The 20,144-nt window shown below is 40.9% G+C and overlaps 1 protein-coding gene across 5 annotated transcripts in view; it reads right to left on the bottom strand.

Annotated features, from left to right (window-relative positions):
* Positions 1 to 208: 208 nt before the first annotated feature.
* LOC118414000 (serine/threonine-protein phosphatase 4 regulatory subunit 4-like) overlaps positions 209 to 20,144 on the bottom strand; it is a gene marked incomplete at its 5' end in the record, with an annotated part of 23,198 nt that continues 3,262 nt past the window's right edge. The window contains 19 exon segments of one of the 5 annotated variants that reach the window (XM_035817707.1): positions 209 to 3,224; positions 4,057 to 4,180; positions 4,914 to 4,978; positions 6,538 to 6,588; positions 7,712 to 7,847; positions 8,627 to 8,746; positions 9,671 to 9,761; positions 10,131 to 10,208; positions 10,568 to 10,609; positions 11,313 to 11,457; positions 11,724 to 11,871; positions 13,962 to 14,067; positions 14,817 to 14,999; positions 16,650 to 16,679; positions 17,524 to 17,607; positions 18,139 to 18,216; positions 18,430 to 18,549; positions 19,280 to 19,452; positions 19,974 to 20,096. In XM_035817707.1, coding sequence (XP_035673600.1) covers positions 3,200 to 3,224; positions 4,057 to 4,180; positions 4,914 to 4,978; positions 6,538 to 6,588; positions 7,712 to 7,847; positions 8,627 to 8,746; positions 9,671 to 9,761; positions 10,131 to 10,208; positions 10,568 to 10,609; positions 11,313 to 11,457; positions 11,724 to 11,871; positions 13,962 to 14,067; positions 14,817 to 14,999; positions 16,650 to 16,679; positions 17,524 to 17,607; positions 18,139 to 18,216; positions 18,430 to 18,549; positions 19,280 to 19,452; positions 19,974 to 20,096 — 1,922 coding nt within the window. 5 annotated transcript variants of the gene reach the window in all.

The following is a 20,144-nucleotide window of genomic DNA, read 5'->3' on the forward strand; positions in this document are numbered from 1 at the left end:
AGACTGAAAACATGCTAGTGGTGGAAATTTGCAAATTTAGGACTAGTATGTATCTGTACTCCAGAGACTAGTTAAGTCCAACATCCCCCCTACTTAGGCCAATTTCTTCAAGAGACTACTATGCCATGTTCAGAAATATTTAACATGGTGTATTTTTCCACTTGTATGTAGTTGAGTCATCTTTCAAAGTAAGACAGAAAACAGCAAGTTAGTCAATAATCTTTGCTTTTATTACAAAACCCATAACTGACATCTGTGCAAAGCGTAACGATTCATGCAGCATCCATACATCATTCCATCTATCTACACCCCAGTGGCAGCAATGGAAAATTTATACACATGTTTAATCTGTGCCTTTTTTTCCTCTATTTTTGTTTGTTCTGCAGCATCAATTTATCTTCTTTTCTCATCTGTACAGGAAAACATTTAATCTATATCTACAGCTCTGGTAGAGTTTTATCTTCCTCCACAGGAATGCCCAATACATGACTGTGTGTCCCTTCTTGGATGGTATCTGGATAAGGCCACACCAAATTTATTTATTGCTTCTCGGATTTTCCAGAAAGAATTGGACCGACAGGTCGAAAAAAAAAATTAATTTTTTTCCAAATAGTCTGGGTTGAAGATATCCTCATTCATCATCATTGGACTCTGTTCGTCTATCTGAAGATCTGTTCGTCTATCTGAAGATATATGGCTTAAAGAACAACAAAAAAACAGCCTGAGGAGTTTAATGGCATGTTTTACACAATGAATCTCCTTAGGTTTGTTGCTAATGTTCTGAATAAAAGGCATTGTTTTTGGACTGAAATTATGTGTATGTGGCTCTGAATGGTAATATTTACAGGTTCGTGATAGCAAAACCTGTATCATTTTTTCTCTGGACTTAATTTTTTTTGAAAATGGGAAAAAATGGACAGGTGAATCCAAGAAGCAACAAATAAAAATGGTGTGGTCCAACCATAAAATCAAAGATGGTTTATTCCACAGCAACTGGTTGCACACATGCCCCCTTCATAAGTCACAATTTCACCATCATTGCAATCCTTGGTTTTAGACATGTTTACTCCAGTGGAGGCATAGATATTTCAGTAGCAGAAACAAACACGTTAAAAGGGACCAAACTAGCGCATAACCTGTCAACCTCACTGAGGCAATTTCTTCCCATTGGCATAAACTGCAGAGAAAAGAGTCCATGCAGCTTGTAATGTAGGTGGCTGCTAGTCCAAATGGCAACCATCCATCTATATTGCACTTACTTACCAAACATTAAACTATGGGCAAGTGCTCACCAGGCAGATACAACGTTACGAACTATGTGCACAAGCAATAACGTAATCTACATAAAATGTGCATCACCTTACATGTTTGCTATGGCAGCATGGAAGGCAGTTTGTGCAGTGGCTAGATATTTGTGGCACTAAATTAGTCTCTACCAGATTCCGGGTTGCTGGAAAACCGTAGAAATGGAACAAATAGAGGAGTTAGCCGGCCAGAGGAGTATAGCTGGCTAAGGAACAGCGCCCGACCTACGGATTTGCGGACATCAAACAAGATAGCGACCCCTCACAGACTCCGTAGGTCGCGCGCTATTCCCTAGCCGGCTATACTCCTCTGGCCGGCTTACTCGTCTATTTGTTCAATTTCTACGGTTTTCCAGCGACCCGGAGTCTGGTAGAGACTAGCACTACTAGTAAATTACAATGACAGCATTCTGCATGCACCTTATTTAGAGACCTACACTTAAAGGCAAGTAATCATCACCTTAAGTTTCTACAAACAAAATTTACATACATGTACAACAACAAAACTATCCCATCACAATGGGGCAACTAGAAACCACTTGCAAACCAACATTCAATATCATACAATATTTCTCAAGACTAGAATTCTCCTTCCGGCTGTGGCAGTTCGTCCTGAAGTAACGTTGAATATTGAATCTCAGGTTTGGAGAAATCATTTCATTAAGAGGCGGTTTGGATAAAAGTAAGTTGTGGCCATATATTCCCTGATGAAGCTAACTGTCAACTAATAGATTTGGACCGCATGACACTTCCTGGGTTCCTTTCTAATGGTTATGTTTTCAAAATAGTTTACAAATTTCAAAAATCTTGACATTTTTCTTCTACCAGACGTACATTACTAATTTAAAAACAAGTGTCTGAAGTAGAAAAAAAGGTTGGCCGAAATAACAAATACACTTTTTAATGTTTCAGCATCAATAGAAAACAAACATGGCCTTCCTCCAAAGCCAATGCTTAACATCTCTCTTGCAACTTTATGCATCCCAATCATATGTTTAACAGCTGATGGCATCTTGTCGTTAAAAAAGAGGTTAACTTTCTGACTGGAATTTTAACGACTCATCAATCTCATATTGCTTATGAGGTAAACCTTTGTGAGAAGTGGCTTTGACCATGTGAGTTAGTCTTATTTTATAAATGAAGAAAACCTACAGAGAAGTATACATCAGTGCCAATATGGCTCAATCTCTTCTTTGAAATTAAATTCACCTGAACCAGGCAATAACTGCAATACCTTAGAAAAAATGTCACAAAATCAAATTATTTTTCTCATATTACATAAAACATACTGACATGAAAAAGTGAGTTAGACATTTAAGTATCAATGTAAATCAAGGCAATCTCAGCAATATTGCATGGTCCAGCTGAATCTAGAAGTGGATGGAATCTGACTCGTTGCAGAATATCAAAAGATGTTTCAAGCATTAACCTGACCTAAAAGCAACATCTGAACACCACTTTCTGATAGAAGTATATGTAATTAATTACAGGTAAGGACCCCACTTAAGGTGTGAAATCTCAACCAAGTGTTTTCATATATGAGAAATGCCTTGAACCATCAAATCACAACATGTGACTAACAGCCTTCTCCAGACCTACTTGAAACAAAAGTGCCAAAATTTTACACAAATTCATCGGAAAGAATCCAACGTTCCAATTTTTTCCCGTTACATGAATGATATGCTTTTTTCACAGCCAGAAGAAAGCTGTTGATCACAAACAGTCCTAAAAACTCAATATGCAACATTTGCGTCTCAAAATCAAACATGGTGAAGCTTGATTTTTCAGCGTGCTGTAAGGTGTTATTCATCTGTCCTACTGTAAGTAAGGTACTGCACATTTAGCATTCCTCCTAGAAGTATGTACACGGGGGCTCCCATCACTGCATCGTGGTCCTATCTGGCTTGGGAGCCTTTCTTCCTGTTGGTTGAAGGGACAAAGTACTAGTAATCAATAACAAATAACATCTTTCATCTTTACGTCAATGAAGGTTAGACTTACAGGTATTAAGATACGCCAAAAAGCAGTTACTCAAGCAACTGGATATGATTTTGGAAACGGTCAGACGTTTCAACTTGCCTACACCAAGGAGGTTCCTTGCCTACACTAATTTTTGTCAACCTCCTTGGTGACACTGAAGAGATCTTGCTGGAGAGTGTTTTCATATCCTAGCTGTGAATTTTTAATCTCTGTTCCTTACAAAATGTTCAGTAACCAGCACCATGTGGATACAGAAACAAGCTCAGGGCATTGGAATGTCTGTTTAGTCTGTTTGAACTAAACACTTGAATATAGAGCAAGCCTTATCAATACAGACCTAAAATAGGATAACCTTTCAGGGTTGGACAAGTTTTCTAAAATTCACATAGAAATAATTTAAAGAAATAATTTAAAGGCTGGAGAATCCTCAACATGATAAGGGCAGCAGCCTCAAACGAAAGAAGAAGAAAAATTACTTGCCCGAACTAACTTTTTACTTGTCTGGATATTCAAATGACATTTTTAACTATTTTCAATTCCTCAATGGAATTCTTTTATGGTTGGCTCTATTTTTCTGTGTTGACCAATGCTTGATACTATGACTGTGAAAGGTAACAAGTATACCAAAATTTCTGTCATGGAATTATCATACTTGCCCAATCGGACAAGTGGGGTAGGTCATGCACTTGCCCGATCAGCACCTTCACTTGCCCTGGACAATCAGGCTAGTGGACTTGTCCAAACCAGCCTTTGCAAATAATCCCTACCCTACCTTGTGTGTGTGGGTGTTGAGCCACCCTTAGGAGACCCATGGCCGGAAGAGCTGGCTGCCAGGTTAGTCAGGCTGTGGCTACTCTTTTTTAGTGAAGATTTCTTGCTGTGAGAAGTTGAGACTCCTGAAATCAAGCGAGGCAAAATGATATGGACTTACAAGAAGAAAATCACTGACCAGCCTCCTTGTTATCCAATAGTTATGTAACACACAATTTAAAAAAAGACAACTAGAAACTAGAAGAAAGGCACTTTTTCACAAAATTGTTTTCCCTGCAGCCTTTTGTCAAGCTACTCGGACACAAGACTATGCTATTACAGGCTTATGACAGGAGAAAGAAGAACACACCAGAAAGAAACAAAACAAAATATATTCTAAAAAGTCCCACCAAAAACATTTATTTCTGACCAATACAGGGCTCTAGCCAGCGTCTGTTTTTCCGTCAATTGACGGAAATTTGCAGGGTGTGACGGAAAAATTTTAAAACCAATCCGTCAACTTTGACGGACAAAACTCTGATAAAAGCTCCTTGGTGGAAGCTCGGGCTGCTTGAGGACGCCGTCCACGGCCGTAAAAGCCACACACTGTTTGTTTTGCTATTGTTATGATTGTTGACAATGTGTGTCGGCGCCCTTTCGCATACGATAATCTCATTAAAACCCGTTTTTCAAAGTCTCAGTTCAGTCTCTCTAACTCCTGGAATAGCGTTTTTGCGACAATGGGAATTGGCTGACGGAAAAAAATGTCGAGCTGGCTAGAGCTCTGGACCAATATATACATTTATCTATATCTTCGATATTATAAAACTAGCTCTACGTCCAAGCCATAAACATCTAAAACATAACAAAAATACTGACCTGCTACAGGGCTGTTGCTAGAGGTCCTTTTTATTCGGTCTTCCTTGCTTCCCAGAGAGTACTTTCTGCATGGCAGATTAAAAAGACCAATTACAAGAGCTATTACACAACGTTAACTGATATGGCAGCTTTCCCTGGCTAATGTTGATCATAGCTGGAGGCTTTTACCTGCATGCAGACTGTTCCTACATGAAATACCTGTGTTGTTAACATAGTTTGCAATAAAGTATATACGTGGGATAACGTGAAGAGGGAAACAAACAAACAAACAAACAAACAAACAAACAAACAAACGAAGCTCTCTCTCTCTCCTCATCTTCCTGCATGCATTTATAATTATAAAACATCTCTCAGGCCTAGGGAAAAAATGTTGTGTTTCCTGTTTCCCTACCATCCCTAGAAAAACCTGACAACCCTAGACTTTTTTTGGTTGGACAGAGGAGTCACATAGTTTCCAGCCAGAATTTTATTCTGCCTATTCAAGTAAAAAAATTGCTTGTCCTATCTAATAAAGGATAGATGTATCTACAGAATGCACAAAATTGAAGTTTGAAATTGAAAAACTATAAGTGTCCTCACTACAATTTTTTGGCTAAAATCTAAAAAAAAAAAAGATTAAAAAAAGAAAATCCCCAGAACCTACCTAACGCTAGTTCACCTTTATCCATTGGGTAACTTATATCCGTTGTTTTTAAAAACAGGATATTTTGGAATATCACGTTAACGGATGTTAGTTTCAAATTGCAATATTTTCGGGATTACTGCAGTTCAAAACTACCACCTGTCGATATGATGTGCCTAAATACCCTGTTTTTAAAAGCAATGGATATAGGTTACCCAACGGATAAAGGTGAACTAGCGTTACCGACCCTAATTTTTTCAGGACTAAAACGGAAAACACAACATTTTTTTCCTAGGCCTCATTAGTTACGAGGGCCGTTCAAGAAGTAATCCACCTGACCCATTTCCCAAAGGAGGAGATTAATGAAACTTGGTGCAGTTATTAGTCTTTCTCTTCATAGGAATCACCCAGAGTTATGCATTTCTACCATCGTTTGATGCAGCTCTGTACACCGTTTTTGTAGGACGCCCCAGGTTGGTCCTGCAACAGATGCCTCATCAATGGCAGAAGAGGGACGACCAGGTCTGGGAGCTGTTTCCACAGACTTCCGGCCATGTTTGAATTCACAATGCCAGCGTTTTACAAGGTCATATGATGGGGAATCATCACCATAAGTTTCTCTTATTTCATCAAAAGTCTCATTTGGTATGCGTCCTTTCAAATACAAAAACCGGATCACTGCGCGACACTCAACTGGCTCCATTTCACACCTGGTCCATTTCACACCTGACTCAGTTCAAACACCTTTAAATCAAAAACCAAAATTAGTTCAGAGCTGTTTTTTGCAACATAACCCATAGAGATATGAATCATTACATATGCAAAATTTCATCTAGATCAGACAACTGGAAGTGGGTCAGGTGGATTACTTCTTGAACGCCCCTCGTACTACTGAAGTCAGTGTATTTCTGATATGCCTCATCTAGATCTGCTCCCAAATGTTCCAGCCACCGGGGTGTAACCACGTATGAAGCGTGCGGGGAGCACTGGGTCTGTACAAACCTGTTCTTTTTGTCTTGGACAGATGAAACTATCCTGTGTGGCGAAACTATCCTGCACACGTGACGGGGGAACAGTGAGGTAGTAGCGTTAGGATCACACACACAAGCCCATGTTTTCAGAGGATAGCTGTTGGAATGGCCACTATAGCTATGGACACAACCCACCTTACGTGCAATTTGTCCGTACATTTAAGGGAGGCCACGTCCGCCACGTATTTCTGAAAACGTTCAGGCTGTACAGGGCAAGTATGGTGCCCGTACTGGCACGTATGGGGGGCAACCCGATGGCACACAAAGTTTTGCCTGCATGTAAAGTTCTAAAGTCTGCGTGCTCCAAAATCCGTCGGATTCCCTACAAGTTTGTACGGAGGCGGTACTTACCACTTACGGATCCCAAAAGATTGCCCACATTTTGGCATGTAGACAGCACGTATTTGCACATACAGCGGGTTGTGCCTTTAGCTTAATGTAATCTCCAAGCAGATCCTACGATGGTGTAAGATAGTACTAAAACTGGCCAAGGAGTGTAGTCAGCCAAGAGGTGTACGATCCCCGGTATCCAAACACACTCCTAGGCTGGCTTCACTCCTCTGCCAGCTTTTTATACTATATTATACTACCATAGGATCTGCTTGAGATTAACTAAAGTACTACTAGTCAAAGTACACCAGCAGTGTGTGAAAACATTGGATCTCAACTTGCGCCACATCGAGACATTCCTTTTTGTAGAAAACAAGGTTTATTACATGCAGCATTCATTTGCAAGGCCTTAAATCCAGAGTGTGCAGGTGACACAAATTGTTTCAAAAGGTTTCACATACTGCTGAGTCTTTAACACTCTACCAAATTCCATCAATCTATTATGTCCTTCATTCTTTTGTGCCAAAAGTGACCGTTTTAGTCACAGAAGATACTGTAAATGCATTTAAGTTCACAGGGATTTAATTTCGCGGTAGCAGGAAAAAGGATTTTCGTGGTGGTTTTAAGTTCACGGTAGCGCCATGCACCGTAGTCTCTTACTGCCATGGAAATTGTCCGTGGTTTTTAAGTTCGCTGTGGTTTTTAAGTTCGCAGTAAAACAGCCACCGCGGAAACCGCGAACATCAAACCACCACGAAAGTTTCTGCATTTACAGTAGCCTTTCAGAAGCAAACAGTCAAGTCTGAATTGCTCACCTGGTGAGTCCTGGGCTGGTCATGTTTTCACTGGAGCCCGAGTGTAAGGAGTGTTTACTAAGCTTGGGGGAGGCAGATGGCAGCTCGCTGGAGTTGGTCTTGCCCACTGAAGTTCTGTGGCCTCTGTTGTGGGCCCCTGGTGCAACAAATAATGTTAGAATTCTACTTTAATTCTAATCTCCAAGTAGATCCTACAACGCCATAATAGTACCAAACTGGCCAAGGAGTGAAGTCAACCAGAGGTGTCCGATTGCCATGTAGCGGAAGCGAAACACACTCCTAGGCCAGCTTCACTCCTCTGCCAGCTTTTGATACTATCTTATGCTACAGTAGGATCTGCTTGGAGAATTACCCAAACTGTAACAGATCATTGTTCGTGACTTACACAAATGTAGTTCGGTTCCCAGCACTGAATCTAAATGCTTTATTGTGATGCACTGCAGAGATTGAACTCTCTGAATGAGCCAAAACTAATGACCATTGGACAAGAGGAGTCAAACACATGTGCAGGGCACATTCCTGCAACCACTCTCCCAATACACAGGCCTTATAGAGCACATCAAAACAACATCTTCATGTACCAGTAATGCCATTATCTTATATTTAGTAGAAAGTTATTGTCCTTGTCGCTTAACACCAGTGAGTTAGTAAAACTGGAAAACCAACACCACAAGGCATAGTCACAGCCTGGGAGGGGCGGCTGCCTCACCATACACTGACACTTACTGGTATGGGGGGAAAAAGATGTAAATGTGGATATGGTACAAAATGGGTTGAAGGCTAGGATGGTGATGGACAGGGTAGGATGGATTTAGATGTAGAACTGACAGGGTTACCACAGTCAGACGTGGTTAGGTCTACCCTATGTGTGCCATGTAGGGTGAGGTAACCGCCTCTAGCCAGTCATGATTGTACCTCTCTGGCCTGGAGACAGGTTATTACTCGAGGAGACATGAGAAAGGCTGTTGCTGCGTGGCATGGTGGGCGACGCCTCTTTCGCAGCCGCAGCCTTAGCTTCTTTGGATTTGTCCCCACCTGTTTGTTAAATAAACATGCACCAAAGCCCATGACTCCATGCTGAACATGCATAAAGGACCAGGGTTATAAAGCTAGTTCACCTTTATCCATTGGGTAACCTATATCCGTTGCATTTAAAAACTGGGTATCTAGGGATATCAAGTCGATGGACGTTGGTTTCAAATTGCAATATTCTCAGTACATTGCAGTTTGAAACTACCACCCATCGGCTTGATGTGCCCAAATACCTTGTTTTGAAAAACAACGGATATAGGTTATCCCGCGGATATAAAGGTGATCTCCACATACTTAACCTGAACCTTACAATTCTATTAGAACAGAAAAGCCTCACATTATACACCAGGATCATCTTAAATCAGTTTGTTTTGTATACCAATTACACCATTTTGTTGGTACACCAAATAAGTTAGCATATACTGTAAATGCGAAGTTTGCCGGGATTTATTTTGAGTGTGGAAAATGGAGTGTTCACGGTGGTTTTAAGTTCGTGGTAGCGCCATTGACAGCAGTCTCATACTACAATGGAAAATGTTCGCAGCGGTTTTAAGTTTTTGGTGAATTGGTCACAGAGAAAACTGCAAACAGTTCGGCATTTACAGTAAGTTTATTAACAACTTTCTGACAATGATTGAGAGGACATCTTTGGGTAGAAAAGTCGAAATCTTTCCTGTGTCTCAGTCTGATAATGTATCTTAATCAGTTCTACATGTAGATGTGCCCTATGCGGTCATTCTCGTATAGGACTGTTCAGCCACAGTCGACGCTGTAGGGCTGATATCAATTAGGATTTTACCATAGTCAATACTGACCGAAGGAGGCCATATATATGTAGACTATCATCACACAACCACTGTAAAGACAAAATTAAACAAACAATAAGACAAACTTGGATTTGAGTGAAACAGACTGCAGGGACTGTACCTCTCCTGCCTTGCCCCTTGGACCCCTTGCCTTTCCCCTTCTCCGTGTTCTTGCCCTTTGTTTGTTCATGCTCCTTCTTTTCCCTTTCCTCCTGTTGGGAAAGGTCAGAGAATTTACATTAGTGGCCAGCAGCAAGTAGAAAGTAAAACTTGAAAAAAAGAGAATATAAGAATGTACTACTAGAATATAATATTAAGATTGTAACGCTAGTTCAACTTTATTCGTGGGGTAATGTATATCCGTTGTTAAAAAAACAAGGTAATTAGGAGTACAGTATCAAGGCAACGGACGTTTCAAATTCCACGATATTCAATATACGGTTTGAAACCACCATCTGTGGACTTGCTATTTCCAAATACCTTGTTTTTTCCATAAATAAAGGATATAGGTTAACCCGCAGATAAAGATGAACTAGCATTAATAAGAGCAGTAGCAATAGAACGACAACGTTAGCACCCACCAGCTCTAACAACATCTTTTCCTCTTCCTCCTTTTTCTGGTCCATCAAGTCTTCCTCCATAAACATTCTCTGTGTTAACTGGACAAGAAAGATTTCTTTGTACAACATGATGGTCTTTCCACCATATTAATAGTAAAGTAGATCTAGAATATAGTTTTATTGTTCTGGGTTACTCAAGTACTGTATTTATTGTATCATTATGGTGCTGATGACGATGTATTATTATTATTGTATTAGTGCACTTTGTATGTGCCTTAATGTGTATGCTGTACAACATCAGCATCTTGCTGCCTGGTGCAGCATACTATTTGTCATGTTGCAATTGAAATAAAGTCAAAGTACTGTTTCATCTGACCACATGCAACAACTAGGAGTAGGAAAGAATCAACATTATCAATTACTTGGCAAAAAAACACAGTTTAGGAGGAATAACTTACAGTTTCCATGGCAACTTGAATCTTGTCCAGCTCGAAGACAGACTGTAAAAGAAACAACTTTGTAAGAAACATGTCATGTACAAAGGCTGGTCTTAAGAATGGCCTAATCAATACATCTGACATTGTAGCCCAGAAGGACTGTGGTACTAAACGTAGAAAGACATTCAATTTTGTTGTGAAGTTAGGGCAGAGGTAGTTGAACCACAAAGAACTTTTTATAATGTTCATTTCCAGAACAAAGTATTCAGTGTTCACTTAAAATTTTGAACATTGTTCACAATTCTATTGTTGGTTGTGGAGGACCCTTATGATGACAAGTTTGCAGTGTGCAGGCCTGACCTTCCTAATAGCAGGAACTTTTGATGATGTTCATTTCAGGAACAAAGCATTCAGTGTTCACTTAGGAAGATTTTGAGCATCTTCACAATTTCACTGTTGGTTTTAGAGGATGATAAGTTTGCAGTGTGGAGGCCTGACCTTCCTAATAGCAGCAGCAACGTCGCGGTTAGGGCTGTCCCTAGGATGCGACATTATCAGGGGAAAGTATAACTGTACTACTTCTACTACTACTCATGATGACAAGTTTGCAGGCCTGACCTTCCTAATAGCAGCAGCAACGTCGCGGTTAGGGCCGTCCCTCGGATGGGACATTAAAAGAGGAAAGCCATGACTCTAAAAGGGGAAAGTATGACTCTACTACTACTACTACTACTACTACTCATGATGACAAGTTTGCAGGCCTGACCTTCCTAATAGCAGCAGCAACGTCACGGTCCCTCTCGTGGGACAGCAGTCTCCGCACACAGTGTTCCAGCTGCTGCAGGAGCTGTCTGTCCCCCGGTAACTTGATCTGGGTCTTCAGCCGAGGCAGCAGCGAACACAGCTTTAACCTGGAAACATGCACATAAATCATTATTGTAAATCTTGAGACGTTTTGAAATTTTCTTGAGATGAAACATTTTGAGACATCTTGAGATCTTTCAGAAGAATCTTGAGATGCTTTGGAACAGTCTGGAAAAAATCTTGAGATCTACACTAATCTTGTGATCTGACACTAATGTCACAAGTAATAGTTTGAAACCTAATTTGATATCAAAATATATTTCAGATTCATGTGGCACTTATTTCTGAGCCATGTGTGATACGCAGCACCCACCTGACATTTGCCACAGGGTCATGGGCAAGGTTCAGGACAAACTCAAAGAAGTACTCCTTGAAAAATCTGCGTGAGAAGAGTTCCATGACATCACAGCACACATCCACAAACAGCATCCTCAGCTGGTACTTGTTGGAGTGACACAGGGCTGGGTGGGAAACAAAGGTTCAGAGTCATTCTGGTGTGTGGACATATAAAACAGGGTTCTAGCCAGCGTCTGTCCGTCCATCCTTTGACCCAATTTTGAGCGCATTCTGTCCCGTGTGACAACAAAAAATTGCCATGTAAAGATATCAAGTTGCAAAGATCTCCAGAATTTCAGCACAAATGCCATTGAACAAGGCTGAGTCTATTTTATCAGCAAAATTTTCCCCTTAAAATGCAGGAAATAGCATTTCAGAGGTTTTTTGATTTCAAAATTTTCCCTGAACGCCTAGGCATGTCGCAAGGAAGCCTCCGGCGCTCAACAGGATTTCCATTCAAAATCTAGAGTACGGACACAAACTTCAGGCTGGCTAGAACACTGATATAAAATAACTTGTACATTGCCATTGGAGAACTCCAGCCAAACATGCAGTCTCTATACAGATACATTGGAGAACTGGAAGGGGAAAAAAACAGCTTTATTTGCAATCCTTGATACTTGTAGACTGTGAAGTACACTTGCTGGAAACGCATCACACTGATAGATACACATGTAATTGAGCGCATAAGCAAGGGTAAATGGGGGGATGGAATAATCTCCAAGCAGATCCTAAAGTGGCATAAGATAATACCAAACTGGCCAAGGAGTGTAGTCATCCAAAAAGTGACCATTTGCCTTGTAGCAAAACACACTCCTTAAAGCCGGCAGCTTTCGATACTATCTTATGCTTCAGTAGGATCTGCTTGGAGATCAGGATGGAAAGGATGCAGACAGTTTCCACAAGCCATGGCCGTAGTATTCTTTCCTCATGCACGGCAGGTACAGGAAAGACTAAAACATGCTGTGGACAGTTTCAAAGTGCTTTAAAAGTACTTGCCTGGAATACCTTAGTACTATCATGACTATGTCTATGGGGCACTGGGGAGGGAGAGAAAGAGGTCATGAAGCAAAAGCACCAATAACAAATAAACAACTACAGAGGATTGGGGCCAGTAGCATACAAAAGTGACAGTCTTCAAAAACACATAAAAGTGCTGGGAAGCTGTAACATCAAATTTGTCCCAAGTATGGACGGAAAAACTCAAATGAATGTTGCTTTCAATATGTGCACCATTACATGATCGATGAACTCCTTCTCATAAACTTAATAGTAATGTACATAATCTAGATAATAATCTAGATAATATTTTGTTCTGACCCTTACATGTACCTCTTCATCGATGACCTCAATGAAAGTCATAAAATCAGCAGGCTGATTTGAGTTTTTCATATAAAAAAAAGCAACATTTCAATACAAAGTTTTTCTACACGGGGTTGGACAAGTTTTCTAAAATTCACTTGTCCAATCGGGCAAGCATATAAATATTTTACTTTGCCCACACTAATTTTTCACTTGCATCAAATTCAAATGTCACTTTTATATGCATTTTCACTTCCAGCAATGGAATTCTTATTATTGCATTTACTATTCTATGTTGACCATTGATTGATGTCATGACTGTAGAAAGTAACAGGCTTATCAGAATCTCACTCAATGGAAAAATCTAACTTGCCCAATCAAGCAAGTGCGGTAGGTCATTTGTGTATGTGTAAAATTGAAACCAGGGAAGGAAAACCCTGCACAGAAACCCAGGGATGACACCCATGCACAGAAGTCCTAGGGAAGAAACCCTAGCACAAAAAATCCAGGGGGGGATAAAATACCCCTGTAAAAAAAGTCCTAGGGAGCAAACCCTAGCCAAAAAAAGCCAGTGGGAATGGCCCCTGCAACAATATGTAAATGTGTTATATAGTATATAGTACTGCATATGTCTAGATGATGGAGTACATAGTAAGACACTAGTGTGTAAAATATGGTAAGGGAATGCTCGTGTAAATATTCTATAATGATTGTGTTTAGTTTTAAGTGATTATCTTTGAATGTTTTGTAATTTATAACTTGTGAATAAAATGTGAGAAAAAAAAAGAAAAAAAAGTGCGGTAGGTCATGCTCATACCCGAAAAGCACTTTCACTTACCCTGGACAATAGGGCTAGTGGACTTGTCGTGCCCTGCTACACATGTTTAGAGGAAGACAAAAGATGATTTCTGACCTTCTATAAGTCTACAGATGAGCTCCTGCCTGTGCTCCTGTCTGCGGTTGTGCCTGATGATGACACATAACGTCCGCCCGGCCGCCTGCTTCACTGGAAGTACTCTCTGTATACAGGCAAAGGACAGGACCAGGGATCAGAACAAACTTCACATCGCTCCTGATTATGTCTGTATCTGTATCTATATAACCGGTATAACCGCCCTTCGGCGTAACCAGCTTCGCAGGCACGCGGCGCGGCAGCAGCTGGTTATATTACACTGACCGACCTGTCACACCTAGCTTTTGCACATCTCTCTGCAAGCATTCTTTGAAACTATCCAGAGAAGATGCCCAGCTGTGCTTGGTGATAACAAAGTGTTTATATAACTGTTACACCAGCTCACCTTTACCCGCCGCTGGTTAACCTTTAACCATTCTTTTTAAAAACAGGGTATTTATGGATATTAAGTCAACGGACGGTGGCTTCAAATGGTAATATTTTCAAAATATTGCAGTTTGAAACCACCGTCCGGCGGCTTAATACACATATATATAGGTTACCCCACGGATAAAGGTGAATAAGCGTTATAACACATGATAAAAATAAACTGCCTGAACCCAATAAACAACAATGAGACTACAATGCCAAATGGGAAATTCCTTAAGCTCTTTTTGAGAGTAATCACCAATGAATCGTGACAACATTTCAGGGCTGCACCCCTGTCAAGTACATTGTACCATTAATATGGAGTTAACAACAACTGGATGGAATTCAAACTCTTGACCAATGGACCATCGAGCAAGATGAACAGAAATTGACAGGCCGGTCAGGACAGAAGGAGGGGTGCTGACTACAACCCTGAGGCTGACTTACCGCAAGGGTGAGTCTCTGGAACAGAACTGGCACGAACTTGCTGTAGATCTGGTCACTGGTGAAGACTCGGACCACGCAGGCCAGGCGCTGCATCATGGTCAGGTGCAGTCTCCACTGGCTACAGGCAGCCACCAGGTACTCACACGTCAGCAGTGACTGCACCAGGTCGGCATGGTTACTGATCTGTGGGGACAAGAGAAACACGGTCAGCACTGTGAGGTCCTAACAGCAGTGGATTGTTCATTCCATGACAAAGACTGGTGCTGTTCAGTCGAAAATTTGGTTGAGCCCAATTTTTGTGTTGGATATTACAGTTTTACAAGCTCAATAATGACTCCTACCAACACAGATGAACTTTCAATTTAGGGTCAGCACTGGACTAGGAACAAAAACAACACTGAGACTTATCAGGCACATTAGGACTTTAAATGATGTAAACCGCAGCGATGGATGACAAAGAGGGGTGGAGGAAACTAGTTATGAGGAGATTCCGAGCGAGCTCGCCGGAGTGAGTGAGCGAGTGTATCTCTGTTATATATCGTGTCTCGCCCTTGCCTCTTCCCTCATGACCTCAATGAAAAGGGGCCTGCAGGCCGATTTGAGCTTTCATGAATAAACAAAGGTTCAAACAAACAAACATTGGAGGCTGGATAAGAAAAATCTTTGTCTTCTTCTTCTGTCAACAGTTTAAGAATTACATTGTGGCGTCTCTTTCCTTCTTTCTGAAATGATTCTAAAATTTGGTTACATTTTGTTTTCTTCTTTCTGATCCTGCTAAAAAGTAGTACATTTTTTTTTCTTTCAAAGTTGCTGTGTGAGTTATAGTTGAACTCATATAGTTGTAATAGCATAGGGTCATAATTTGTCATTTCAGACTTTTTGCCCATTTCTACCAAATCTACCTACAGAAAGCTGTTAGTACAAGGAGCTTTTCAATATGAAGCAAATGGCTGCAGGATGATGTTATATACAGTACCGGTATGCTATTTTTTTTATTACTACTGCTCAACTATTTCTATTTTTAACATACAGATGGGCAGTCATGTTGCTCCCCCTAGCAGAATTGGTTGGCATTACATCCTGGAGGACTGCTCTTAGCAGACTACACGGATATCATTGCAACCACACATATAGCACATTAAAAAATGATGCCAGAATTTCTTGTAGTTTAAAATCAATTGATATGATTTGTGTTGGATGACTCTGGGCGTACAGGCAAGAGTTGAAGTTGGTATTGTGATTTTTGAAAATCAGTTGGTGCGTTTCATGTACCGTATCTTCTCCACAGTTATCAATACTGCGGGGCAAAATACTGTAGCTGTTACTGTAACAGCTGCTCCAAAAACAAGTGGTCTGGCACATTTGTCCAGTCAAATGCCCAAATAATCTGCCCCATTCATTTTTTCATACATGTGCAGTGTTCTAGCCAGCCTGAATTTTTTTCCGTCCCCTGGAATTCGAATGTGGAAATCCTGTTGAGTGCAGAAGGTGGTTCCTAGGGGGGGTCTGGGGACATGCTCACCCTGGAAAATTTCGAAATCTACACCCTCTGAAATGCTATTTCCTGCATTTTAAGGGGAAAATTTTTCTGGTAGACTCTGCTTGGTTTAATGTTTTAATATCTTTACATGACAATTTATGTCCATCACAAAGGACGGAATGGACAAAATTTTTTTCCTTCCCCAGCATTAAAATTCCATCAAAGGACAGAAGGACGGATGCTGGCTAGAACCCTGCCACAGTGTAAAAGATGCTCCACACATCTACACTATAAGCGGGGTTGGTGTGTACAGGAAGGTTAGTTGCACACAGGATCAAGTGATCAGGACCAACCTGGTGCCGGTTGGTGGAGTACAGCATTGTCTAGAGGGGTGACAAACATGGCCATGTGTCAAGTGTACAAGATACCATACCCAATGATAGTAGAGTAGACTCATTCCTCAAGCTACCGACATCTTGCACACTGCAATCGTCACTTAGCCTATAGCCACTGAAGAAGCTGTACATAGCGAAACTAGTTTGGCCGACAGACTGAATAAAAGTTCAAAACTTGAACTATGCGGCTCCAGATGTCTTTCTGAGGGATGACTACAGTGTGCAAGATGTCGGTAGCTTGAAGTTGAGGAAGGAATCTACTCTACTATCTACAAGATACCATACCATACCCAACACATTGGGTATAATAAAAAAACAACATGTGCATCGGCTATAAGCATACAGGACTATGACCCCCACATGCTTCTGTGGGCATCTGTTAGAGTGGTGTCATTTTGTGGCAGTCTGCAGTACTACGGTGCGCAGTTGTGAAACAAGCTCCCTCTGGAGTCACGAAGTCTGTTGAAGCTCAGGGCATTTAAATGCCAATTGACTTATAGCTAACTTGATTTGTGGTAGTATTCTTTTATAGTTTTTGTTGTCATAGAAATGTGTATTTACTGTTACTGTTTTTTATATGTAAGTCCAGGACTGCCTGAAAAGCAGGTCTATAGCTTCAACCTGAGTGTACTCTCCTGGTAAAACAAATACAGTGAACATGAAACTGCTTACGGGGCAGACTAGTACAACTTTTGACATCACTCTTAGCTGGGCCAAGCCTTTGGTCATGGCACCGATCAAAATCTTACTATGTTGAGATAGGTAGATGTTATTTATCCTTGAGAAGTGGTAACTGAATAAAGTACAAATGTAGGTCTATGGTATTACTTACCCTAGCTTCTGACAGTCCTCCTCCTACGCCTTTTACTAAGCTCTCTAAAGTCTCAGGAAGATGTGGAACTATTCCTTCTAAGACCTAAACAGGAATGCAAGGCAAGGTCTTAATACAAATCTACACAATAAGTCGACAATCCAATGATAATTCACTAATGTTACATACACTTACAATTTGGGATAAGAATTAAGATACACATCAAATCTACACAAGTATTTTAAGAGACTACGTTCGCTTCTGCTATCCGTCTGGAGACCTGCACATTCAAACCGTTTGGTGGTGACGTCAGTTAATGAGTGAATTAAGGAATGGGTTCTAGAGCGCTCTTCAATGACAACAGGACCTTCTGCAAGCGGATGGATGGTGTTTCGGGTGTTGAAATGCCTGTTTGAATGAGCACTTGAATCCATTCCTTAATTCGCTTGTGTGTAGGGACCAATAAGGGCCCTCGCCAAAAATTGGGATGATTCCAGACATTAGAGAAGAAATAGCAGAGAAGCGACTGTATATTGTGTATACTCGGTAATAAATGTCGGAGCGAACTACTACCCAGATGATACCCAGGCTAACATTTCTATGCATGTACTGACTTGATGGTGAGTGAAGTCTTACCTGTATATAATTATCATTGAGTAACGTGACCAGCTCCTGCTGGATTAATTGTACATGGGAACCTAGTAACTTGGCCACCTGCAAGAGAACACATCATTATTACTGTGGGTTTCAATGTTCAAAGTTGTTGATAAATCTGTTTAACTTCAACAGCTTATTGCTGTTGACTTTTGCTGTCAGCAAAAAAGAAGTGCTCTATGCTATAACATGGGAAAATTAGAAAGTCTTATTTTCTTTAGAATCGTAATCTTTAAAAAAGACAGATTAGGCAACTTCACAGTGAACTCTCACCTCATGAAATCCACAAGCGATTGTTCGTCTAACTATGTAGTGTGGATCCTCACACAGACTGACAAAACAGTTGTACAGCTCAACCTTGAAGTTCTTGGGCCCAGCAAATAAAACCATGGCCTAGAGGGGAGAAACATAACGATTGGTGATTTAAGCATGTCATGTTGGAAGGAAGATCAAGAGGTTTAACCTGGAGCTGCACAAAGCGAACGAGCAAGAGCACACATACAAAGGAATTGGTTGAGAAGTTCAAATGTTACAAACTATTACCGTATTACTATACAACAATATTCTCCAAAATGGCCCTTTGTCTAGTCAAAACACCTGTAGGTGTACATGGAAAAACATACTGCAGACAACGAGATAGCAAAACCGCATGGAAGGATAAATACAGCAAGGTGTGGTATTCTATGAAAAAATGACATCAACCCAATACTTATCTCCAGGCAGATTTACCAGTGGCATAAGATAGTATCAAAGCTGGCTAAGGGGTACAGCTGGCCAAAGAGAGTCATCAGCCACTCCGGTAGCCAAACACACTCTTAGGCTGGCTTCACTCCTCTGGCAGCTTTTGATACTACCGTAAATGCAGAAATTTTTGCGATGGTTTTATGTTTGCAGTTTTCGCTAGGCAGTCGTACTGCGAAATTAAAGCCACCACAAACATTTTTCCAATACAGTATGTGACTACAGTCATGACCCTACCGCAAACTTAAAACCACCGCGAAAACTCCACTTTAAAGCAAAGTTAAATCCTCGCAAACTTAAATGCATTTACAGTATCTTATGCTACCATAGGATCTGCTTGGAAATTAAGCCTATGGTACAAAGGATCATATCCTTCACTTACAGGGAAGTTGTAAGCAGCGTTCCTGCGACACTCTGCACACCTGTCCTCATCACAGATGCTGGAGGGGGTGCGGGGAGGGGGAGGGGGGGACTGGGCGTCTCGCATCCTCCCCTGGATACACAGCTGGGTGTAGAACTCCAACAGCCACGCCTGCTGCTGCTCATCCACATTAACTACAGATGAAACAAGTGAAGCTGGGTTGGAGAAATTTCACCTCCGATACAGAATTTAGCTACACTATTTTCAATTGATACATTGGCATCATGATAAAGTGAAATTGTGGCCATTAATCACAGACTAAGGCCTACTGAAAAATGTTTCCTACCTACCCTAAACTTTTTTTGGGTGGGAAGTGGAGTCACATACGTAGCTTTCAGTTAGAATTTTTATTCAGACTGCTTCCTATTGAAGTAAAAACACTGCTTGTCCTATCTAATGAAGGATAAATGTATATATTATGCACAAAATTTAAGTTTGACGTCGAAGTTTCCATGTCCAAGTGTCCTCATGCATTTCAGTTTAATCTATTCAACTGCATTTGTAATATGTCTCACTTGAGTTTTGGTCAGCCTGAAAAAATTACAAGTAAAAAAGATGACAACCCCTACCTACTGACCCTAATATTTTCAGGACTGAAACAGGAAACACAACATTTTTTTTCCTAGGCCTAATGTCTGATGTCTAATGGCTGTACCTGAGAGGCCATGGCACAAGCGGCCGAACTGTTCTGCCACATGTGGGAGGGTCGTGTCATCTGCCTCCATGGAGCGCTCGCAGAACTTACACACCAATGGCACGATGGTCTGGGTACATGTGTCTGGGGAGGGCAGACAACAGGAGATTAACATGCTGAATACTACGGGAT

This window comes from Branchiostoma floridae, chromosome 1 (assembly GCF_000003815.2).
Source record: "Branchiostoma floridae strain S238N-H82 chromosome 1, Bfl_VNyyK, whole genome shotgun sequence".
In the NCBI taxonomy this organism is placed as follows: domain Eukaryota; kingdom Metazoa; phylum Chordata; class Leptocardii; order Amphioxiformes; family Branchiostomatidae; genus Branchiostoma; species Branchiostoma floridae.